At 40.9% G+C, this 19,752-nt stretch overlaps 1 protein-coding gene across 5 annotated transcripts in view; it reads right to left on the reverse strand.

Moving 5' to 3' along the window:
- The window catches only part of tafa5a (TAFA chemokine like family member 5a), a 162,809-nt gene that overhangs the window by 113,926 nt on the left and 29,131 nt on the right, over window positions 1-19,752 (reverse strand). For 2 of the 5 annotated variants that reach the window (XR_013902907.1, XM_080291936.1), the window contains exon 1: window positions 1,244-2,280. The exons of the other annotated variants lie outside the window; for them this stretch is intronic. Coding sequence is in view for 1 of the 2 variants with exons in the window: in XM_080291936.1 (XP_080148062.1) it covers window positions 1,244-1,334 (91 nt within the window). In the remaining variant the exon portion in view is untranslated. Of the gene's footprint in view, window positions 1-1,243; window positions 2,281-19,752 lie in introns of those variants that run through there. 5 annotated transcript variants of the gene reach the window in all.

Genomic DNA, 19,752 nt, shown 5'->3' on the forward strand with positions numbered 1-19,752 from the left:
TATGGCTGGACATACTCCTACCCAGAAGCAGTCATGGACTCACCACGGTGAGGGAAGTGCTTGCTACTGCTTGACCCGAATATCTGCCCTGGGCTGGAGGCAGCGAGGGCATGGCGAGCCATTCCAAGCCTTCGCTTTTCAACAATCACCACAAAGGAAAACTCGTGACCGTTCCTAAGTGCCAAACAGACCCTGCTCGCCCCGGGGTATACATGTGTAAGGGTAGTATTAAGAGCTGTTTTACGTGCCAGCTTTATGCAGTGCAGTAATTCCCCCAGCTTACACCATTTGACTTTCATAAGGAGTTTGAGCAGTAAGTGTGCTCAACCTCTGCATGAAAGTCTCCCCGCAGACAGATGTGATTTGTGTATATCGCGGTGTACTGTAGGTGGAATTAATGACCGGTTACACGGAACAATCTCCCACGCTGAGACATCGGCTAAGTTGTGATTCATTAAAGCATTAACAGCTGAATGTCAGCAAATGGAACTCAATTAATTAGCACCCCCCCCCCCCCCTCCCAACAAAAACCCCAGCTGCACCAACTTCCCACAATGCAGCCATATCTGCAGGCTGTGCATCCAGACAGCATGTCAGCAATGACAGACACACAGCAGCCAGAGCAACAGAGAAGCTGAGAGTTGTGTGACCGAGGGTCTGCATTGGAATTGTACCCGACTTTCGACTCCAAGAAAGGAGGTCTGAAAACACAATATAAAGGCGAATGGAACGACATTAGAACCGCTTGACCTCAATGTTACCCTAAAGCTAGACTCTAGTGCCATCTATTGAAAACGCTTACAACAAATCAGTATCTCCATTCAGTCAACTGCTTTTGGTGGTACTTTTTTTCACCCCCTCTTCCTTGAGCACAATTCTTCCTTCTCCTCTGGCATTCAATACTGGTTAATCGAACATATTCGGGTTGATTACTTGTTGATGAGCAGAGATGCAGAAATGCAGGTGGGATAGGAATCACAGCAGCGCTTGTGCGCCTCATGAATTTGCTTTTGTGCAAACTGGATTGGATTCTTTTTTCTTTTTTTCTGTATCGGAGCCACTTAAGAAAATTGGATATTTGATCATGTTTGAATATGTATATATACATATTTGTATTATTATTATTTTATTTTTATTATTTTTTTATTTTTTTGCGGAAAACTTCACATAAACTACACGGCAGAGGATAGCTCGGTAACAGATCAGATTGAGGGGGTAAATCGGTGGAGTTCGGTGTGATTACCTTCTTTGAGCAGGCGGGAGTGGATAAGGAGAATGAGAAAGCAGCAGATCGCCGCTCCGGTCAGTGCCCACGCAACTCTGAGCAGCTGCATCCTGGCGTGGGAAGGTTTTGTGGCGGACCGAGACAGCCGTGCAAGCGGGAGAGAGAGATAGACGCACACTCCACCTCAGCTCACAGACACGCACTGACTCATATTCTGTTGGCCATGGAATGCAGCTTTCGTGCAAATAAAAAAATAAAAAAAAATAAATAATAAAAAAAAATCCCCACTTGATAGTCCGCTTTAGATGTGACACAGAAGGAAGGAGGATGGGATTCCGCAAAAATAAGCGCGCTCGCTTCGTCGCCGGTGCGTCAGAGTGATTTCCAAACAGAGGGGTGATTAACCCCAAATCACAGCCTGAGCGGCTGGCATCTTTCCTCACACCACTTCTTCTGCTTCTTTTGCTCCTTCAGGGGTCTCTCGCCGGCTTCACGGGAGTGTCGGTCACGACGGGTACGGGAGAGCGGGCTGCACCCCTCGGTGTGTCTCCGTCTATGAGTGCGCACGGCGGTCCACGGCGATGCGGCGCGCAGATGATGATCACCGCTCTCCGCTGCATGTTACGCACATCTCTCCCACTGCCTGAGAGACAGAGGCGAACACTGCCAACCAAGTCGCTTCACAGCCTCTCTCTCTGTCTCTCTCTCGTTTTCCCTCTCTCTCTCTCTCTCCCTCTCTCGCTCTCTCTCTCTCTGTCGCGCTGTCTCTTTCTCCCACTTTTTCGCCATATCGCTCGGCCGATCCGTCACTTTCTCTCTACCCCCCGCCCCCACTCTACCTCTCAATCCCCGACCCCCTATTCCTCCAGTCCAGTGCAACTCTTGGCATTTTACGCACGAGAACGATACAGTTTCATAAACTATGCATCTCCAGGATATTCCCCGTTCTGAAAACACCCCCATTCAAAATCTAAGATTAAGAGGCGCTGTGGTCAGCAATCCCCCCCCCCCCGCCTTCTCTGCTCAGATTCTTCCCATCAACCTTCCCATGCATCCTCCCATCAATCATGTAGCAGATTAATAAGAAACAGTTGCGGCCAGGCATGTGGGAACATCTTACTTTCTGTCCCTCATACGTGATTCACTGTTCCCCCCCCCCCCCCTCTGCTTAGCTCCAGGTTACGTCACAACTCTCCAAATAATCTCCTCGGGGTACAAAGCAGGAGACATGGTAGTGCTCTAAGAAAAAAAAGACGCTAGCCTCCACGAATAAATAAATAAATAATAGTGATCCGAGGATATTTTCTGGCTAATGAAGAAATTTAAAAGTGCTGATTTTAGTTTTGGAGCCTGTACAAATCTTTTTCTTCTTCTTCTTCTTCTTCTTCTTCTTCTTTTTTAAATGCACAGGAAATTAGTCGAACCATATTAGTCGAACCTTTTAGATATTGGAACAGGCAACAGGTTTGGCTAGTTGGCTCAGCCTCGTGTTTTTTTTTTTATTAATCATTCACCGCCCCCCCACATACCCAACAGCAAACCTATGACAGGTGCAGCCTAAATTTCCTCTGATTAAAACAATCTAAACAGCTGATACTGTTGCAATTTCTTAACAAAAAATACATTTAGTGCTCTTTTCATCATTCGAGCTTTGAATGGGTATCATGATCACGGGAATGAAAGCAATCCAGCTGGAGGAGGACCAAGGCTGAATGGCCACACAATGGCACGTGTAATCCTTTACCCTAACCCCCTCTGCACAGCACAAAAAGCACTGCCATTGTTTCAGTTCGTGTGTTGTCGCATTCTGCTTTTCGAGGCTCGACCGATGTGGGACTTGCCGAGTGATGTGAAATGTGAAATAAATATTCATTCATTTATTTATCCACTGAAGTTTAGTCTGCCATTTGGGAGAGAGCGTGGCCAGTCTGCACACAATAACCCATATGGCCGCTCAAGTGATCACAGCATCTGAAAGCAGCGTCTCCTCCTTGGGGTGATTGTACGTTCCGTTCCCTGCATCTGTGTATTTATAATTGAATCACAATGATACGGCGGGAGAAGTGACAGTGCCACTCAAACCAGAAAACCGTTATTCCAGTGTCAATAAGGTTGGCCCCTGCAGTTACTGCTACTAATTAGCTGATAACAGTCTCCGTTGGCTGAAATGTGTGCCAGACTCTCTGTGTGTGTCTTACCACATGCGTGTTTTTCTTTCCCTACACCTCCCAGCCTCGTCAACTGAAGCCGTGATCCATCCATCTACTCCATGGAAAGCAATTAACAGAGACTTGACCTCGACATGGATTTGGGCTGAGGAGGCCGAATGTGTGCCCATGACTGTGTGGGTGTACAAAGCCGCCATTGTCATCGGCGGACTCTACAAGTCTATACTTCCTGGAAAGAGCAAAAGTGGCTAAATCTAACTGTGTGTCAAGTTTGACAGCTGGATGTTCCGAGACAGAGTGATGGTTTGATCTGTCAGAGGAAACCAATTACAGCTGTTCACGAGGTTGCCATCTTTATGCAACCCTGAGATCTCGCCTCACACGTTTGAACCACACGCACCAACATCCACCATATGTACAGCGCTAAGAACATCTTCTTTTTTCTTTTCTTTTTTTTCACTACCAGTTTAAGGTGGCACCAGCAAAATATTTAGAACATGAAAAGAATTCAGCTGCGCAGCTTTCACATCAACCAACAATTAGGCTTTTGTGTTATTTATAAAGTAGAAATGTGCTTCTCCACAAACTCTGGAGCGAGCAGCCGAGGCTTGAGCTCACTCACTCATCACGGAACAGCATCTGCAGGCAGTGCATCCATTTGTACAGTGCGTACAGTAACTCAAATAAAACAGCGACAATGTTGATGGAGTTCTGCTTCCTTCACATGTCTATCCCTTTTTTCAATTTTTTCTGTCAAGTTTTCTAAAACCCCAAGAGTTACAGGAGTTTATGAATATATAAAGCAGTTCAAGTAAGTTTTCACATGTACAATTATATTTAGGCTACTCATGGTTAATGTTGTATTATGTGAGATATCTTCGTCTAGTCAGAGATGCTGTTTTCATTAGCGCGCAGAAGCTGTGCTGGATCCTAGGTAAAGCTCTACTTTCCACGTTTTAAAAATCCTATGGCACATGGACATCGATGCCAGCAGTGATTGTGTTCATTTTCCAAACATCACTGCAGCATATCTGCCAGAAAACAACCTGGATTAAGATCTGCTAAAACACCTGACGCCCGTGGTGAGGGAGGGCATATTTTAAACATTGTGCAAGGATATGACAAGATTTTTTTAGGCTTAAAAAAAAAGAAAAGAAATATGCATATGATCTCTTACACAGATGTCATTGTCATTCAAACTGCACCTTTTATCTCCAGGACTTATTGTAAACAATAGTGTTAGCGGAGGAGAGAGATATTTAAGTCAAAGGCTAATGTTTTGTTGACCCGTCCATCTACCCCAGAGGAAACAGCTACTGCAAAACTGATATTTTATTTCCTCTAATCAAAATGTCTACTGCAGATTACCCTAAACGTTTCTTTTATTGGACATCATCAGAAATGTTTCTTAAAAAATTTATGAATCTCCTCCTCAACCCGTAAACTTAAACTTTGTATGTAAATTGGTGGAGTTCTGCTTTAAATTGGATTTCTGTATTGTTTTTCCTTTTTCTTCTGGCCTAGAAAACGTTGCACATTTAAAAAAGCAAAATTACCATAAAGCTTTGTAATAAAACACACTAAACCAATATGAGCAAATATAGTATATTATCTTTGTCTCCAACAGAAAAGCATTCAAAGGCACAAGCTAATTTATAGTATACATGATTATTACTTACTAATGAGCTTACTGCCAGGGGTTTCACACTATGCTTAGCAGTTCTCCTATAATTAAAAAAATATACTTAATACACTCACATATAGACATTTATACACAGACAGAGTATAAACTGTAAGGATCACTATCTTGTGTAACAGTTTCATCTCTGAACTTTAACTTTGTCACCCAGCACACAGGGTCTCTTTTTTTTTTTTTGCGCTACTTCCTTAGGGATCAACTGTTCTGTCTAGACACTATTATAAATCCCTGTTAGGCAGTTTCTTGCATTATATGCAACTTCTTTTCTATATTACAAAGAGATAGCAAAAATATTTTGAGATAAGTTTTGGAATACTGAAATCTCCTTTTTTTTGTAAATTATTAAACAATTTCCTTCCTCTCTATCCTCACATCACCCACCTACACTGCTGCCACGTCTCCTCTCTCACTTTCTCCTTCTCTATATTGCCACCTCCTCACTGCTATGCTTTTCCTTGCCAAGAGCCAGGAGAGGCGTTACTTGCTTTGTCCTCTGTACAGGTCAATGGCTGTATGCCAAACAGAGCCCATGCCAATAAAAGCCATGAGTAATGGGCTAAAACTTCTACATTCGCTGTGTTTCCCATTATTTCCCATGGCCAATAAATCTGAAGAAGGGCTTAATCAGAGGGAAAAGCTGGAACATACGGCCCATGCCCAGTAGGGTGTTCAACACAAGGATTCTTACAGTTTAATCAGAGATAAAAGTTGAGGTGGCAGCCACCAATAAGGCTTTGCTTGTGACCCACTTTGTCTTCTGACAGGTGGAGCCATTATTGTTTCGGGAGATGAACACACTGCTGCTGTCATGCAACAAAGCTGCCTCTGGGCCTCTGAGATCAGGTCGAGTCTTAATAGAGTCCCCGAAGAACCTAATAGACAGGTAATTGAATAAATGTTGCAAAATTCATGAATTGCTCAGTGAAAAACCAAAGTTTCAAGGCAGAATAGGGCAGTCTAATATGTCTGTCAGCATTTTAAACAGCATGCCAACCAAAAGTGACAGAGCCAAAAAAGATTCTTGCTGAAAAGAGGATATCTTTCTACACAGTCACTAGGATGGTTATCATTATTATTCACAATTACATAGCTATGCTGTAACACCTTATTCATAGCATGGCACATCAATCCCACTTGCACACTTACACTACAAAGGAACTGTTGGGTTTGCTTGTATTCTGCAAAACCTATCCATCTATCTATCGATGAAAATTCTGCTCTTGGCCAACATATTAAACCATAAAAACTGCACTTCATGGATCACTCAGTGTGTGACAATGTGCGATTGATTGATTGATTGATTGATTGATTGATTGATTGATTGATTGATTGATTGATTGATTGATTGATTGATTGATTGATTGGAACACATTTCTCCATGGACATGAGTGTGAATGGACGAACAAGGCTTGAAGTGTAAAAAAGTTGGAGTGGTCATCAAGACTAGAAAAGCACCATATAAATTCCTGCTCGAGATGGACTGGAGGGCTCCTCACATGTTTTGGAATCAGACACAGCTTTTCCAAAGAAACAAAAATCACCCTATAATGAAAAAGCACTTTTAAGATTTTGTTCAAATAAAAACAGAAAAGCCGCTACGTGTTTCACATTGCTTACTGTCAGTCACACTGACACTTGGGGAAAGAATCCAACCATCTATCAAGAAGTTACCTGTGAAAAGACCCCACCTTAGATATCTGTCCTGTTTTTGTCTTAATATTTGTGAAGCATTCGTTAGGGAGATGTCAATTAATTTTCCACACCATGAAGTTTGTGTGTTTTTAGTAAACATGTCTAATTTCACTCATTATGCAACTCATGAGGATATCCAAACATCTGAGGTATAAAAAAAATACTTTAATTACTTTTCCTTTTCTAATTCACTTCTGTACTTGGAGAACACACTCCTTGCTGAGCCTAATAAAAAAAAAACTCTTTCAGTGGTTTACAGAGCATGCACATTTTTTTTGAGCGTTCTGTCAAGGTTTTCTGCCTACTTTCCATTGCAGTCAATAATTGAGTAACCTGACAGGAGTATTTTATTCAGCTGCACATTTTTTAGTCATTGCATGTATTGCTTCTCTTAGAATTTCATCTCTTTAGGAGCTTTTATGAAGACAGTATGCAAGGAAAATGAGCCACGTTCGACCCACATAGAAATCATTATATGTTGTAATGTGATACAGGAAATGGCATATTGATGGTTTAATCTAAACATCTTAAACGTTTAACATGATTTTAATTAGAAACGATGTCACCCACACAACTAAGTTTTAACAGTATTCATGATTAAAACTCACGCACAACATATTTAATTAAGTTGTGTTACCGGAAGCCTGACATAGTGATGGACTCATTCTCTTGAGGCCTCTACTAAGCTTCTTACATTTCCTGTAATGAGATGAGAAAAACAGGCAACGAAAAGGTATCTCTATTGTCACCTCCTCCCAGTTGTTCCCGGTCAGATCCAGGTGTAATTCTGGTTCATCCAGCTGTGTGTGTCAGACACTAAAACACATGAAAGCCTGTTTTTCCAATAGTAAAATTTTCATAGTTATTACCACAGTAAGGGTGTTAAATAGATACATGAGTTGATTCAATTCAATGTTTTTTATAGCCCCAAATCACAACAACAGTCGCCTCACAGCGCTTTATGTTATAAGGTAAAGACCCTACAATAATACAGAGAAAACCACAAAAATCAAACAAACGAGTGTGAGCAAGCACTTGGTGACAGTGGGAAGGAAAAACTCCTTTTAACAAGAAGAGACCTACAGCAGAAGCAGGCACACGGAGGGGCAGCCATAAATTAAAACTGAAGTTGATTCAGTCCAGTAAACCGAACTCCAGTTATAAAATGGCACTTTCTTGAACACTCTAGAAGAAAAGGTAAATCATGCTTAATATTTGGGGTAATATAGTAATATTTATGTTGTGTATAAACTCCTGCAAGTGCTAATGGTGCTTTCTTTTAGCTTACAATGTTTCCTTAACGCAATTATGTAACATTGTGTTCAATAAACTGAATGACAGCGCAGACTGAAGCGCTCTAACAACAGCAACAACAAAACCATCTTTGGTTTACAGTTTAGTTACTGCCCAGTTATCTTGAAATTAAATGGCAAATGAAAGCAACAGCTTTGATAATTAAATATTTAACACAAAAGTATCAACAGCACCAAACACAAGTGTATCTAGCAAGTGTTTTAATTGTCCACAGGGAGAGTTGTTGGTAATGATACCCAGGAGACAGATTAAAAACCAAATGTGCCTGTGTCACCATTAACGGTTATTAGGATCTGGTATTCCACCTGTTTTGTTTTGGATCTATTTTAGAAGGGTTTCCATTGTGCACATACAATGTAGGTAACCTGGTCTTACACAAATAACAGACACATAAAAAAGACAAATAAAATCAGGATAAACATGAGTGACAACTCCGTGACTTCTGTTTCTACTACAGTACTTGCTTTTTTTTAATGGATGTGTAAATATCATTGGGATTGCCTTTAAAAATTGAAATCTTCATAAAACTAAGCTCTATTTCCACTGAATAATTATTAGTTAGGAAACTGTAGGAAGTCTTAGTGGTCATCACCTTTGTCAAATTTAAAAGTAGTCCCATGCAAAGCAGCACGTCTGCAGTTTGAGGTTGTTGGCAAGGTTTTTTTTTGGTTTTGTTCTGGTTGTCTTCCAAATTATGGAGCTTATAAGTGATTAAAACTGAAATTCTAAGTGAAAGTTTGGAAAGCATTGGGTAATCTAATGTCAACATAGACAACACGGAGACCCACTGCATGACGAGCAAGTTCAGCTCCACCAGAAAGCCCACATGATAGAGAACATTTTGTTTTCTTTCTGCAGACTTAACAGATATTTCAAAGCAATCTATTTTTCATTATTAGTGACCAGTAAGTTTCTAAAACACATCTGTCATCATATTAGTAATTAAAAAAAACAGTTTAAGCTGCATAGTCTCGTTTCTTTTAATCAAATTCACACATGAAAGCTTGAACATGTTTGGAAATCAGACTCTTAAACAGCACAGCACAAGTGGCACTACACAATATACAGCAGTTTCCAATATATAAATTAAATTGACAGCATTATTAACTGTCTTAATCTGTTTCAGTTTTTAGCCAAAAAAGTGCCATCACTGCTAAACTGTTGTAATTACCGAGTCCAGGAACGGCAGCTCACATCAGTGTCAACACAAAGATCTCTCTGGGGCGGACTTCAGTTCACTTTCAACATGAGCACTTTCGGAGGATAGCTGACTTCATCATTTAAATATTGATCAACTTTTGTAATGAGGATGTCATATTCAATCTGTTACCGTGTAATTAAAAATCAATATTCTATCAACTTTAAATGAACCGCTCTTTCTGTGTTATTCTCGATTGACTGAAAGAAAGTTAATTGACTTGAGTCTCAATTTTCACATCAATCTTCCACGTGGCGAACATCGTCGCTGGTTTTAAATGTGGTCAAAATATCCTGTTGGTGCATTTCGGAACACATCACTGAGTCTCTGGCGGGGAGGCAGAGAATAATGGATGAGCTCTCAGCATACAACAGCCCATTCACCTTATCCATAGGCAAAATGAAAATCCTCCTGCAATATGTGTCTTATTCTGTATACATATCAGTCCAGTAAATTTGTAGTAACTACACTGATTTTGCATTGTAAAATTACGTCAAATCTGTTTTTTATGTGTTTTGGATCATTACTGGATTCTTATATAGTATTTCAATGCGTCTAAAGTACATTGTGAATAAATGATGCACAGCTGGCTGCTACAGGATGAAAAGCAATACAACGGAAATTGAAAAGCAGCAATAGCATTAAAGCAGGGGAGGCTGTGGCCTCTCTGGCCAGGACAAAATTCAATTGTGAAAATAGAGTAGATAATGATAATATTTGGTAGCAGCATTGTCTGGCACGAGTGAAAAAATAAAAATAAAAAAAAATAAAGAGCTCCGCTCACTAGATTGCTGTAACCTTGAATATCACCCTGGGAGAAAGGCATTTGAAAAGAAATGTGATTATTAGATGACGGCACGCAGAGAGAAAGAAACTGAAAAGAGAGGGAGCCAGAATGGAGCAAGATGTCCACACAAAAAAGGGGAAAAAAGGGTCAGACATTTAAAAAAAAAAAAAAAGTCTACCAGGGCACGAGGAGGAGAGCGAGTAAAGCATATGGAGTGACATGAAGGGTGAGATGATTCACAGTTTTGCAGCGACACTTCAGTAGAAAGCCAGACACTAACACAGTCTGCCTGTCACCACAGGCTGCTGATGGACACACAATATTGGATTCATACACCGGCTCTTCACTCAGATGCAGTTCCTCACTGTAGACACCTAGCCTTCAATTAAACAGTCAAGAGACCTGTTCAGAGGTCTTGTCACAGAAACTAATATGCTTGTCTGTGGTTTCAGAATAGCAAAGGGTACATAAAAAGATTTAGCATCTGAAATACTAAACTTAATCTCCACAAAATGAATAGCTAATGCATTCTTGCTCGAGTAGAGCCCGACCAATACCTCGACAGGGCAATATATGAGCCGATAATGGCTGTTTGTTGATATATCTGTATTTACATTTATAAAGGCTGATAACTCGAAATGTAAAAAATAAAGAACGCATGGGAGAAACACCCTTCAGCCAAGTTACGAGTGTTGATGTTGCATATTTGAGTCCACCAGAGAGCACTGTGCAACTGCCCTGTTGGCAAAATATGTGCTTGGAGCACCACAAGCACAACAGGCAGCTGATCTTGTTGTAACAGTAAAACAAGAACATTTTTGAAATGCATTGTCATACTGTACTGTCTTGGTAAGGCTTCAATATATGAAAAAAAAAAAAAAGAAATCAGGAAAGGAAATTTGTTACTTATACTTAAAAAAAACATATCAGTTGGGATCTATACTCAATTGTAACTAAAAAGACTATGAAAATACCCCCAGAGGTTTTGTGACGATCCCCAAACTCCCCCCACTTACTTATAAAAGACTCACTCTCTTTCTTAACCCAATCACATTATCAGTGACATGTTACCAACAACATCCTTGACCTGTTTCCAATTGAGTTGTAAGATGTGAGCCTGTATTTTTCAATTCTAAAAATCTTGGTTGAATTACAGTATTTTTGTGAAGCATGCATTAGAAATGATCAGAATAACCAAGCCTATACAGAAGTTGTTCTAGGCAACGCAAGACGTTGAAAGAAGCTGGTATGGTCCTTCAAAAAGAGGCCTTAGACTGGCAGACAAATATTTTGAATACTTCATTGACAGGATAGTTTAGAAGACTGTAACAGAAAGGAAAAAAGACTGACAGCATATAGTGAGAAAAAAGGGAAATACAAAGGCAACAAGACAGAAAGCTATGAGAGAAAGGAGGCAGAAACATGTTGACAGACACAAAGAAACAAAAGCAGATAAAGTAAGCGAAAATGAGGAAGATGACAAACACTGTAAAGACAGAGCCCGTCCTCTGGCCTCTTCAGGGCTCAAACTCCCTCTGACAGCTTTAAAAAGACAGGGGATCAACACTGATTCCAACCGGGCTTTGTCTCTTTACCCCATGAAAATATGGCCTGGAATCCCATTATCCCCGGCTATAGAGATGTAAGAGCTCCATCTTCATCTCTTATTCCACAGCGCAGAGGGTATGGCACCACCTGCATTGTATATTGAAGCTGTAGCCTTAAAAAATGCTCTCACCCATTCTCGTAGACTCAAGAGGCTTTTTAGTTGAAGGGCAAATAGAAGCAGAGCAGAGGATGGATGACACACATTTTGAGCCACAGCCATATTCACAGTGTTCCGTAACTTTGGCATACCAGTGAACACCGTAAACTCAATTTTCACGGGAGTAACGTACAAGAGTTGAGCGCTCACACACACGCGCATATTTAGTCCCACGTGTTTTATGTCGCTTTTACACACAAACACAGAGATCACTTTGAGAATTGAGCCGGTGACAGGAGCTAGATTTGATTTTATCCCCTCTCTGCCTTCTCGGCTCTCCTTAGGGTTGTCGCACAAACAATCTCCCAGCAGCAGAAGTAGATATGAGATTAGTTTTGTGGGGTGTTGGCAAGTGCCACATGTTGGCTCTGCAACCTGTGTCTCTCTCTCTCTCTCTCATACTTGTGTGTGTGTTTGTTGTGTGCGTATGTGTGTGAAGGGAAGAAAGGAGTGAGTGATCACACATACACACACATGAATTTATAGATCAGTGATCCCGCCCAGATGTACAGCATCGCACAAGGTTGCATCCAGTCATGAGTCAAAGGCAGCTTCTAACATATTCATCAGCACATCTCTCCTACACAGACCCACATATACATACAGCATTTATGGACGCGCACACACATACACACACGCTCACTGATAATCATCTTCCTGTGTCGCTGCCAAGGGCACGGATGTCTGTTCTTGCTTTCATTGCAGGGACTGATCCATGAAGGAGTCAAGGCGGAGTCAAATGTTTCCTTTGATATGGCACACACACACAAACACACACACACCTATCGGTGCATGAAGGTGCTAGTTTTACATGAACAACGGGGAGTGGTGAGAGCGTCATACTGTTGGCGTGGCTAAGATCTGCTGGGTGATTAAAAAAAGAAGAGGGTTGTTAATTGAACATGTACAAGTGGTGAACAGAGAGAGAGAAAGAGACTGATTAACCAAAAAAGAGAGGACGGCAGACTGCTTAGGAAGAGAAGGAGAGGAAAGGCAGCGTATGTCATGGAAGCTTACTCAAGAAGAGCGCTATCAAGCAAAGCCTCGACTCTGATCACTCATGTGTTTGCATCTAAAGTAGGCCCAAAATGCTTAGAGGCAAATGGCAATGTTTCACAGCAGCACTGGGCATTTACATATTTATCCACCAACAATATTCTGCCCACAAATGCACTTTTTTTTCCTTTCCTTTTCTTTCTTTCTTTCTTTTTATTTATTTATTTATTTTACCCACGTTTGCTTTATTTATTGATTGATTTAAGCTTGGTAAGCATTTAAAAAAATGTATAAAATGAGCTGAGACCTGAATTTCTCTCCATCTGGAGGGAATTTACATTCCAACCACCTCACACCCTACACATAACTCCTTCCTGTATCTCAGCAAATCCTGCACACTCACAGAAACACTATGGGATGCTCCAAACTAAAATAAATAAATTTTAAAAAAAAATCAGTCCACATGCACACAAATAAGCCTGCACACCTTAAAATCCCCAACACAGCGATCTTACACACACACACATTCAGTCAGTGGACTGCTTGGCTGGTGCTGGGCAGTGTTGGGAAAAGGAGGTGGAAAAGGAGGAGGAGGCTCCATCTGTGCAGGAAAGTTGGGTGCCTGGCAGCCTCCTCTGGCCGCTCAGCCATCCATCCGTCCCATCCATCCCTCCTTCCCTCAACCCGACCGCTAACCCCCCTACCCCCACCCCCCACATTTGCTCCTACTCTCCTCCCCCCCTCTATCTTCTCCCCTGAACCACAAACATTTCCATCCTGCTTCCTTTCATGTGAAGAGCGGAAGTGTGGCTGGCATCCACTGCTGTTGTTTGATACAGTGGCCGCATGATGTCTGACTGCCTGCTTGGCTGCCACACACACACACACACACACACACACACACACACACACACACACACACACACACACACACACACACACACACACACACACACACACACACACACACACACACACGGGCAGCTTGCACTGGCTTCATGTGCTACCGTGGAACAAGCAGAAAGCTTCTTTTGTGGACAGGAAGACACTGACTGGTCTAATGTCAAACACTAAAAATCAGTGTTTGTCAAAAAGGGTTTGGCAAGTATGTAACCCAGCCATTCAAAGTTACAGAAAACAACCACACAGTCCATACTGTACATGAATACACAGCAACTGACATCTAGAAACCAGTTTATTTTCCAAAACATGAATCATAATGAATCCTGATTGATGCAGGGATCTACTGACTTTTGGTCTGGCATGAAATATTCACATATCACATAAAATAATAACAAATGTAGAGCTGCAAGACAGTTTCAGAAGGGCTTCAAGCCCTACTTTGTTAGGCTAATAAGAAAAATGTAGCATGTTAACAGTGTCTGTGTTGCACTGTGTATTGCTTACAAAATATGCACACAAACTGTGATATTTGCCATATGTTAATTACCACATGTAAAACATTTTTAACATCTTGTCTTGAATGTTAAAAAAGTATCAGCCTTTATTAAGTGTTTAAGTGGCAAGTTTCTATGAAAAAAGGCAATCTACGTTTCCAATTAATGGACTATAGAAATAGTATCATGACATAAATAAGAAAAAAACAAACGTATTCTGAGACTGACAGATCGCAGCATCGGGTATCTGTGACAACAGTAAGAGCTATGAGGTCTGATCTGTTCGGTTCTCAGCTGTGAATATCTAACGGTGGTCAGTTCAGTCGACAGTGATATAAAAGTGCCATCAACGGAGCCTCCCCTGTCAGCTTGTCAGGCTCTCTTTCTTTGTTAGATCTAACGTTTGTTGCAAAATTTTCATCGCTCTTATAGTGATGTAAGGAGCTGTTGATTTACCTGACCCTTGTCTGCTCTGGCCTGTGTGCGAGTGAGTAGATGCTGACCTTGTGAAACAGCGAGCAGAGGAGGAGAGGACAGAGAGTAGTGTGACTGTAAGTGACTTGTAGTATTGTCGAGACTCGATGATGTGAAAGGGAATAGATGCGTGCACATAAATAAATAAATACGATTTTTTTAATGGTAAATGTTTGCCTTGTTCCTGGTGTTGATGTCGTCTTAAGTAACAAATATCTCTTAATTTAACTAATGTGTAAAGGCTGATGCCGCCTCACACATGATTGGCTGATTCTTAGTGACAGTGAAAAACAGCCTATTAATTGAAGATGGATGGCAAATTCCTTCTTGAGACAACAAAAAGCAGGATCAGCATATCACTAGTTATTTCATGCCTCTATTGACAATAATATAATTTCAAATATATTTTTTCCATGCTTTCAAACTGTATATTTTCTACAGTCACTTTGTAATGCTTTTTTCGAATCATCAACTGCATTTACTTTTTTAGAAGCAGCCTATATTGAATCGCACGACCTGCTCTACCCTAACTGTCTAAGTACTAAGTGGTGAGAATGGATTTATTCACAGTTAATATTCAATATTTAATTATATGAAAATGTATTGCACAATATCTAATGTACTCATCTACTAAGCATGCTGGGGTCACCAGTCTATGAGTACTGCAGTGGAGGAGCTTTACAGGACTGGACTAATCTCCACAACACTGGAGAATAATAGACATGAAATATATTATGTTGGAGAGTTTTAATACTCCTATTTGATGTATACTATATTGTGTATATTAGTCTGAGTATCGCTGCTGGAAAATTACAGTCCTACCTTAAATGTCAGTGCAACGGCTTCTTGAAGCAAAGGCCTTAAAAGTTTCCTTGGTGCATCGAAAATCAGTAACTGACTGTGTTATTTACAATTCATGCCACAAGCTTGCCTTAATGCCTATCAAGTTCTTCCCCTGGGGAACTGACGAAGGTCCATAATGAAAGTGACTAACCTGTGATTTACCAAGCCCCGGGGTAAACATCTGCTGCCTGTCATCTGGACTGCTTACAAGACGCAACTATTTACATGGGCCTTACTGGTGGAGCGGCATTAAAAAAGGGGGGGGAAAGTGCAAGAATTTGTGATTCCTCAGCAAGTTCTTGCTGCTACCCTGCCAACCTCATCACCACACCCTTATGTGCCTTGGTGGGATGTAAGGAAAGTCAGCAAGGGGGTGGAGGGGTGGGGTTTATTACCCACCGCCCTTCCTCTTTCTGTTCCCTCCATCACATCATGCCTCTCAATCACTTGGCAGGCAGGAGGAGATGGAGGATAAAGACAGGTTGATGAGTTGTACAAGAGGAGAGACAAATACAAATGAAAGCAAATTAAAGAGGGGAACAAACAGGAAATAGTCATGGATAGAAGAGAATGAAATGTGAGGTTGAGCATACAAGGAGATAAAGAAAACATAAGTGGTTCCAGTATACACTTTCTGAAGGAAATGGTACTATTGTAACATGGCCACGGTTAAGAGTGCATTTTTAGAGAGATGAGGAAAAAAGGGAAGATGTTGTTGGGTTTTTGGGGGGAGGGCAGGGGATTTGTGCTGGGTACCAGACCGTGAAAAACAAGGTTCAGCCTACCATCTCCAAACCAGTAATTTCTGCACAAAAGAATGACAGCACCTACAAACCAGATGGCACTTAAACATTTGTTTCTTTCACATTCTCCTTGCATATTTGTGACCGTTGTTTCTCACTGTTCTCTGCAAACTCCAAATAAACACATCTACCATGTGAGCCCAGCCTTGCCTTTATACCCCTTGTCACACTCCCTCTTGTCCCTTCACAGCTAATAGTGGAAGATAGAATGAAGGAGGGCTGCCATGAACATATCGATAATAGGCAACTCCTGCAGTATTACCATTGCCTCTGCCAAGCCGCTGGCTAATGGAGCACACAGTCAACAGTAGGAGTAGTGGTGGCTGGGAGGAAGGGAGAGTCGAAGAGACCAATTTTGATGAAGTCCCTTTCAAAGCTCAGCACTGAGTTGAAAGCATCTCTCTCTTCATTGATTCTCTTTTGATTTCTGCCCTCCCCTACCCCTTTTTCTTTCCGTTTAACTCTCTTGCACTCTTGAATTGTCATTCCCACTAAGTTCTGTCTTTATTTATGTGTCTGTCTTCCCCTCTCTCTTAATCTTTTCAGCCGTCCACAGCGCAATCAATCTCCGTGTCCATTGACGTGTATAACAAACACCTGTCAGCTTGCGGCCAGATAAGCAAAGCAAGACATTTCGAGGAAGTGAGCTAATAGCTGAACCCGAGCCACAGGCGTCAGGACATAATCCGCATTGCCATGAGCAAAGTGACATCCACATTTAGTTAGATTAAAGCTAATCAATTAGTACATGCAATCTTCAAAAACATAAATTAAATTAATCCCAATAAATTGAGCTCAAATCCTTAGCTTTCTCCCCTCTAGGCAAAATCCAATAATTATAATTGTCAATTTGCAAATGGAGAGGCCGAGAAGTATTTAAATCATGTAGGAAAAACACTTGACAGAGGGCTAATTAATTAAACTATTTCAACAACTTGTTTGCAACTGTTTAGTTGAAAAGACGGTCTGTGTGTGGCGCCTAAAATATGAGACAAGCATGTGAAGAAAAAGCCAGTCCATTAGTTATCGGACAATGGCACTTTTTTTTGTCATTTTGTCTCTGTGGATTTTGAATTAGGAATTTAAATATTTGATGAACATTTTTTGCAGTAAATGACTCCCTAAAATCTAGAACTCGTGGGCATCCCCAAATCCTGCGATTCCTCCTGCTCGGTTAGACTTTCACTGCCACAGCTTTGAGCTGCCTGTGTGTTTGTAGGTCGCTGCTTTCAGTTTTGTCCTCAGTAACTGAAAAGCTGCTCTACTGGGGTGAGATCAGGTGACTGACTTATCCCATTTCTTTGCCTTCAGAAACTCTTGGGTTGCTTTTGCAGTATGCTTTGGGTCACTATTCATTTGCACTGTGAAGTGCGTCTGATCAGTTTTAAAGCATTTGGCTGAATCTGAGCAGAGAGTACAGCCATGTACTCTTCAGAACCCGGTTCCACTCAATGCCTTACATGTCCATGCCATAATATTGCATCCACCAAGTCTGACAGACAGTGTGCTTCAGCTCATGAGCCGTTTCCCTCGTTCTCCATACTATTCTATTCCCTTCATTCAGGGACAAGTTAATTTTGTCCACAAAGTTTTTTTCCCCAGAACTGTACAGGTTCTTGTAATCTGGCTTTCCACTTCTTGATTGTACACTCTGACAATGATATGCCTACCTCCTCAAGGCTGGTCTTCACTTGTGAAGAAAATGTAAAGGCAGTTTTGATAACTAAGGAAAGTATTCTGTGATCATCCACTTTAGCTGTCTTTCACAGTCTTCCTGGCCTTATGCATTCACTAAGCTGGTCAGCTCATTCCGTCTTTTAAAGAATGGAGCGGATTGTAGATTCAGCCTCTTGGATAGGTTTATATTGATTTTTCAGCTTAACGATATCATCCTTAACTTGCATCGACATCTCTTTGGGTTTCATATTGAGACTTCCACTGAACCAAATGAGAGTTCAGCACTTGGAATAAACTCCAGATCTTTTGTTTGCTTAATTTGTCTTGAAATAATGAGGGAACAGGCTGCACTTGGCCAAGAAGCTGCCTGTCATCCAATTACTTTTGAGACATTTGAACTGAAGATGTTAAGGTCTATGAGTTTGACTCTGAGTCCTTCTGTTTGTCATGTTGAGGTTTTCTGTATTTTTTTATAATCGTAGCTAATAGTTACTATCTAACTAATTTTTATTTATGTGTTCCTTTGTTACCTTAGCAAGTATTAATACTATGAAGAGTTCTAGTCATTGATGTTCTGGATATATAGACTCTGCTTGTGTTACAGTTATGTTGACTTCTTGTGTATGCTACGTCCCTTGTGCTTCCTTGTCAAGTCTACCTCCCTATGTTAGGTATGTCCTTCTTATTTTACCTTTCTTTTAATTTGCTACTCCTTTGTCGCTTGTACTTTGTCTTGCTGTCATTGATTAGTTTCACCCATAGCCCCGACTCACCTCTATTTACCTGCCTCCTGTGCTCATATTTCTTTGTGTCGTGGCCTTAGTGGGTTTTGCTTCATTTTTTGAGATACCAACAACAAAAAGTAATTTTTTTGTTTCATTTTTAAGCCTCTCTGTAAGTCCTGCAGGTATTTCCTACATCTTGAAAATACTGTGACAGAAAATGAAGGTTGGACAATCCTAAACAGTTATGGCGAGACGGAAAGTCTGCATTTCAATCTCACCTCTGATGTAGAAACCTGAACCTCACTGTGTTCGTTAAACCTCCACACCAAATCAAATCTCTAAAAAATATATATTCTTGCATTACCTGTGTGTGTGTGTGTGTGTGTGTGTGTGTGTGTGTGTGTGTGTGTGTGTGTGTGTGTGTGTGTGTGTGTGTGTGTGTGTGTGTGTGTGTGTGTGTAGAAAGTAATGACCTTAACACTAGAGTCCTTGGATCATGTCTTGGAACAGGAAGGGACCACCCCCAAGTTATGCATAAACTCGCTGGTTTAAAATTGTTTTTTTTTAATCGACACTATCAGTATTCCTTTTAAAAACAATGGTTATTGGTCACCCCGGCCCAGCAGACGCAAGGTATGATGACAAGAAGAAAATAAGTCAACAATACAATCCACTTTCATTTTTTTGATCACTAACAGCTGCCTAATTACATAACTAGTACAACAGAGTTTACTCAATAATTTATTTACTGTTGCTCCTTCCAGATATGTTTTGGTGCAAACCAGTTGCAAAGAAAAGCCATCTGGCTCTTTAGTTGCAGAAATCCAACTTTGTTTACCAGCTGTTTGGTGTCAGGTAGGTACCATACTCTTGGTTTTTAGAGTTTTTTTTCACTTAAAGCAGGTTGGATATGTGCAAAGCTGCGAGAGAGAATAGAAACAACTAAAAATTCTACAGCACTCTTAAACTGAGGTGCTAATTATCTGTGT

This window comes from Astatotilapia calliptera, chromosome 17 (assembly GCF_964374335.1).
Source record: "Astatotilapia calliptera chromosome 17, fAstCal68.1, whole genome shotgun sequence".
In the NCBI taxonomy this organism is placed as follows: domain Eukaryota; kingdom Metazoa; phylum Chordata; class Actinopteri; order Cichliformes; family Cichlidae; genus Astatotilapia; species Astatotilapia calliptera.